This window comes from Dipteris shenzhenensis, chromosome 16, assembly GCF_047967505.1.
Source record: "Dipteris shenzhenensis isolate YYH24624 ecotype China chromosome 16, Dip_SZ_1.0, whole genome shotgun sequence".
NCBI classification, from domain to species: domain Eukaryota; kingdom Viridiplantae; phylum Streptophyta; class Polypodiopsida; order Gleicheniales; family Dipteridaceae; genus Dipteris; species Dipteris shenzhenensis.
In genome coordinates, this window is record NC_141611.1 from 21,178,176 (window position 1) to 21,184,469 (window position 6,294).

The window sequence follows — 6,294 nt, forward strand, 5'->3', positions numbered from 1 at the left end:
GAATAAAGTTACGCTTTTAAGAATGCTACAAATCTTAGAATACGAAATATGTAATGCCTTAGCACCAGCATGACAATTTCTAAAACGGAACATCTACACAAGCAACACTTGTGTGAACAGCCACTTTTTATTCTCTTCACTCACTGATGTGCAAAAATGAGGGGGGGGGGAGAGAGAGGGGGGGGGGGCGGCGCTGTAAATATATATACCTTTGTAAGACTAGAATAAGTCCAATCATACAAATTTAGATTTTTTGTTCTATAAATGAGAATAGGTTTAGCTGTTGGGGCGCTGTAAATATAACAAAAGTTAATTCCAAATACAAGATGGCAAGCAGCTTCCTTTACATAAAGAATTCAAGCAACAGAATTCCAAGGACACAGGTAAAGATTTTGAGAATCATCAGAGCCCCAACTATGCCTCGGCCCTCATCCCCTAATGTTACCTATAAACTATGTACGAAACATAGAAGTCAAGAATCAAGTAAAGAAAATCAGTCCTCTACAAATGAAGAAAACTTAAACATGCAGACACTCCGGACATTCATTTCTACAAGAGTTCTTGAGCAGGAAAGTGGCCTGGATGAAGGCAGCACTTTGGGAGACGCTAATAAAAGAATCGCCCACATAAAACTCAACTCACTATAATTATCAATCAATACTAAAGGGGAACAGCCATTAAGCCCTGCTGGAAGAGACAAAGACATAGACAGGTAATAATCATTTGCACATGCCCTAAAACCATCCACTGCCACATAGATTTAATCATTATCCCAAAAAAACACCATTGCTATCGAGAGAGAACCTAGCCAAAAATGCATTCAAAATTTAATAAATTTGTTCCTTGCCTAACGGCGGGGGCACAGTATGAGCGACAACCAGGGCTTCGATTGTAGCATGACAATCTACAAAAAACTATGTATTCGTTGCTCGTGTGTAGATTTGCTGATTCGCATGCGCTGACACCAGTCTGATGGTGCCACGGGCCATCAACTCCCGAATTGCCTTGCGTGCAAGAGAACCATTAATCTGCACATGTAAGATTATTAAACGAGGACGTAAACGGAAACGGTTGCTGGGACTGATATTACGTAACAGAGAAAAAAAGAGAGAGAAATATCCACACAACATCAATGAAAGCTTAGGAGAAGAGTCGGTACCCGAAGTCGATCCGACAAAATCGAGGGCGTGATGAGCTTGTACTTTGGCACTTCAGAGAGAAGCTTATCATAAGTACCCTGATCGAAGAGAACCATATTGTTTACCTTCTCTTTTTGCTTTCCCTTGCTCCATTTCTGCGGCAAACGATCGACTACAGAGTTCAGGCATCGGAGACAATGCATACGCAGTGTACCGAACGCCACGCACTGAAATGAAACCCCTGCAACAAGGGGAGAGGAAGGAGGAGAGGGATCGAACCTTTTTCTTTTGCTTGCCACCACCGCCACCGCTCTTGGCAGGTTTGGAGGGAGCAGGAGCGGCCTTCTCCTTTTTGGGAGCCTAAATCAACACAAAGATATACATTCACTAAGAAAGCAAGTGTCGCTTGGGATCTTTGATGCAAACGACAGAGGAGGGCAAAGAGGGAACGAAGCTAAAACAGAGGAGGGAAGGCACTTACCATGAGCAGGTCGAGCGGAGACAAAGCTCTCCAACGCTCGTCGTCGAGAAAGAAGAAAACAACTGACAGAAACAGAACAATTGAACACGTGAAGCCAATAAACCCTACAAAACTCAAACCTATAAAGATTTTGCGTCCACAAACCCTAACTTCTTCACCACCATCAATAAATGTTTTCTTTGTGATCATTTCTTTTCTACGTACTTTACTAGGTTGGCGGCCCTCTGCGTTAACCCGCATCCGTCGTGGTTGCCACTTCCATTTTGAACTGATCTCTGTAGAAATTGTCAAGGTCTTGTTACTGGTCATACCGTGTGAATCTAATTATTTGTGGTCTTCTGTTTTTTTAATATGTTTTCTTATCTCACAAAGGTAGACAACACAATAACCAAGGCAATAAAAAAAGAAAACAAAGAGAGCAACGACGTTGTTGACCGCATCAAAAAAATGGGGGCTGCATTCTTAAACCTCCAACAAATGTCGGCATAGCAAACACTATACATAGTACTCGCGTTACCATTGCACCATGCCTCCAGAACAACACAATTTATAAATACAGCACCGTGTTACAGCAGCACATTGGTGTCTTGAAACCTGATAAAATATTGCAAACGCTCCCAGATGATTCAACTGATATAATGTGCGCTTCAATTAGTGATCAATACATGGCAAGACCAAAAACACTTGATTAAATATGCCTTGCAAAATTCGTTTCAGAATACATGTGCAGTATGCGGTTGTTGCATATGGATCTAGTATAAATTGAGCATCGGTATTTGCAGCCCATAACGGTGCTAGTAATTTGGGAAATGGGTTTCTCCAAGCAATTTTTGTTCAAGAACAATGTTGGTCGCTTTAAGTTGGCTTGCAAAAATAAGATGTATTCTTCTTTGGTAAGTTACAATTTTATTAACAATTGCTCTAAGCTTTACAATGGACTCGAGATTGTATCGTTTGGCTCTTTGTATACTTTAGTGAGGGTGATATTACCGTAACAATGTTTTTGCTTTGGAGGCTATTTAAGATAGTTGTTTTGTCCATCGGTGGCAATGGGAAATGGAATATGCATATTGCTCTCCCCTTTTTCTACATGTATGCGTATGTCTATGACATTGTGCTGCCTGTAACAATTCAGGGAGCAACATGAGGTCACAGGATATGTATTGGTCAACAATATTTGTAACAACTTTATCTGGTTCCTTGCTATAAGCAAGGGCCTTTCTAATCCATAGCAAACCATGGTCATGCTCGCTCCCACGATTTTGAAATTCAGTTGCAAAGTAAAAACTTGTACTTGCTTGAACAATCGGCTATCAGATTTTAGGAGTTTCCTTAATGCTTTGATACGATGATCGTAATAACGTGCACAGTCATAAGATCATTGTGTACATGAAAGCTTTCTCCATATTACAATGCAGAATGTTTGCAAGAGGGCAATAGTGGTAGAAGACGAAATGCCCCATCTTATTTTAGCAATCAAGTGTGTTTCCTAATTCCTTATGATACTTTGTCCTAGGCCGACAAGGAACTATTGATCCAGGACTTCATTATTCCAAGAGATACATATAATGGAGGTAACAAGGGGGTTAGTGCTAACCCTTTTATCCCAAGGACAGTCCTTGAAGGACTATCACTTTTCAAGTTTTGGATGATGAATGATCTCGGTATTATAACCCTACCACTTTCAAAATGTGGGTACTATTATATGGCATCGTTGAGGATGCCACAAAGCTCAAAAAAGATTTTAGATCTCTTATTATAGAAGGAATGCCAGCACGTGTGGACAATGTAATCCTTCCAAGATTATTTACTCTAGGGGACATCAAGGAATCATTTGTAGCTCGAAATTTGGTGTGTTTTGCAATAATAAGACAGTACTGCCACCCAAGAAGCCTCCAAGAAAGCTCTTGACGTTTAGAATTACATGCAATCTTACTTAAAATGCAATTGTGCATCTACTAGAGCTTCTTGTTCTAATAAAGTAATGTGGTTTGATCGGGTTGTATGGTACATCCTTAAACATGTTAACAACTTTTTATAGGGCAGCACATTGATTGTTAAGATGTGTTTGTTTCTACAATGGTGCTCTTTCTTTAGTAACTATTTTGTTGGGCATAGGCTATGATCTTTTCATGCTATAGGGAAAGCTCATAGAGGATGTATGATTGACAGCTCAAGATTCTAAGGCTGAATTATTTTTTGGCCTCAATGGACGAGGGGTAAACTTCATGATTGAAGCAATAATCCCTCAAAGCTAGACCCATAGAGGAAAGAGCATTAAGAGTGCTAGGGCTAGTAATAAACCCACAACACATGGTGATATATGGAATAACACTCCCAAGAGAAGTGGTTTCAAACTTCCTACTAATAGAGGCAAGGGACAAAGGATGGTGGTTTCAAACTTCTTACTAATAGAGGCAAGGGACAAAGGATGGTGGATTCATACATGATCACGATCTACATAGACAATGGCAGTAGACAGCTAGTTGTTGGGTTAACTTCCCCCTCCCACTCATCGGTTCAAGGTGATAGAAGATATGAAAACACATGCGGATCTCAGCATGGGGATTCACGAAACACTTGATATGACAATGATGGTAGCAATACGTCTTAGCATGTTACTGTAATTGCGGATGATGAACCTATTAGGAAGGTGATTTTTTTATCTTTTTAGATTTTGAACTTGTTGGTAGCTTGCTTAAAAAGAAATCCGGTTCATAATTAAACCCATATTACTCATGTATATTGATAACCCCAATTTGGAGTGCATTGATCAAAAAGTGTTTTTTCGTTTGCACGTTGTGAGTGCGGCTTTCAAGTTGCTCCTTTGCCCCCCCTTCTCTTCGACGTCCCACCTCCTCCCCTTTGACTACTCTGCCCCCCCCCCCATCTCTTCCATCCCCTCTGCCATCTCTTCCACCCCCCACCTTCTCTTTGGCTTCCCCCTGCCTCTCATCACCTCCCCTGCTCTTCCTTCAAGTGCCCCCTGCCTCCTCTTCGCCCTCTTTGCCTCCTCCTCCCTGCCAGGAGGAGCATATTCAAAGCCCTCGCAAGCCTGATCAGCAAGGCGCCCCTACTCCCCCCCACCACCCCAGATCCCTCTCCCTCTCCACTCCTCCCCCTTCCTCATGGGTTCTCCCTGCCCCCTCCCCCCCCCTCACCCCTCCTGCTATGGTCATCCTCACCACCCATCCCCCTCCCTCCCCTCCCCCCCCCCCCCCTCCACCTTCTTAGCAGGCTCTTCAGGCTCCCACCCCTCCCTTGCCTCAACTCCCTTGCCAGAGGGCAAGGGTAAGACAACGCTCCCTTCCGCTTCCTCATCGCAGCATCCTGTCCCCTCTCTCCATTCGAAGGGGGAGGGGAGCCCGAGGGAAGGGGCTCGTCCTCCCGGTCAACAGCCCCCAATTTACAACCTGGGCGTCCCTTACCACGGGACTTCTAAAGATTGGGACCCTCGAATTATTTAGAGATTTCGGACTCTTACCCTCTACCTCTGGAGGTAACGTTAATGATCTTGCAACCCCAGAAAGGGGGTTTGATCAACGTAGTGGGCTCCCAAACACACCCAGTTTGGAGATTCTAGTTTGCCTCCATAGGGTCAGAGAAGTGGTTCCTAGTGGTGTTTGATGCTATGCTTGGAGATCAGATTTCACGCATGATGAATGAGTGGATAGGGCCACAGGGACTGAACCTTTGGCACGCCCATGGTGCTAAGGTGAATTTTCAATTATGCTTCACGTAGGAGAAGCCGATCTGTGGTTTGGCGGTAGGAGTTATCATATTGTCGCTTGAGGCAAAGGTTGATCAGGCATACTACTCGAAACTCGAGAAGCGTGCAGAGTTGTTCGGGGTGGAAGTCTCTTTCATGATGAAGTGGGTAGCACAAAAGATTGGCATTGAGCCGGTGCCCACCCTAGTACACTGACGTATAGACAGACTACTCGCCCTCCAAACCCCTGACAAAGTCACATAAAGTAGTCTTTTAGGAACAGGCATCCACTCACAAAAGGATCCCTGTCCTCATGAGCTAGACCATAGTGAGCTTGAACATGCACGGGCTCCATGATTGTGCTCCCAGTCAACCGCAGTACTGTATCCTTTGGCCGGAGCTGCAGAGGGTAGTGGACATCCTTTTGATTCAGGAGCATATGTTCTTAGCATCATACATTAGACGGCGACACCACCTCCTCCTGGGGAGAGGTCTGGAGGTGTGGTCCTTTGTAGTAGGATGGAGCAGAGGGGTCTGTATCTCGGTCTCACAGACAGAGGCTCCAGAGACGACAAGCTTATCCCGAGATGGGCATTTTGGATGGAGTTAGGATGGGAGAGTCTAGGATTGGGATCCTGAACATGTATGCCCCAACGTACAGCACCATCCGGCCTTTTGGAGGAGGCTGACAGAGTGTCTTCTGGATAAAGATTCCTAGATTGTTGGAGGAGACTTCAACAACCTAGAGTTTGGGGAGGACAAGCAGAGTAGTGCCTCTTTCTCTGAGATGCCAGAAGCAAAGAGGAGTACCTGGGAGCAGTTCATCTTCATGATAAGTGGTGGCAGAGACCCGTGGCAATAGCCAGAGTTCATCAAGATACCTAGTAGCCTCCTCTTCTCTTTTGGATAGAGAAGACATGATGGACTGCTTGAGAGGCTAGACCACTTCTATGTTGGTGACTAGG

At 44.2% G+C, this 6,294-nt stretch overlaps 1 protein-coding gene across 1 annotated transcript; it reads right to left on the minus strand.

Annotated features, from left to right (window-relative positions):
* Positions 1 to 805: 805 nt before the first annotated feature.
* LOC147892680 (small ribosomal subunit protein eS25y-like) lies at positions 806 to 1,866 on the minus strand. Its single transcript, XM_087387056.1, has 4 exons — positions 1,621 to 1,866; positions 1,419 to 1,499; positions 1,160 to 1,294; positions 806 to 1,028 (listed from the first exon to the last, which is right to left on the minus strand). Exons 1-4 carry the CDS (start codon positions 1,858 to 1,860, stop codon positions 915 to 917), a joined length of 570 nt encoding a protein of 189 aa, XP_087243182.1. The 5' UTR covers positions 1,861 to 1,866; the 3' UTR covers positions 806 to 914.
* Between the last annotated feature and the right edge of the window lie 4,428 nt (positions 1,867 to 6,294).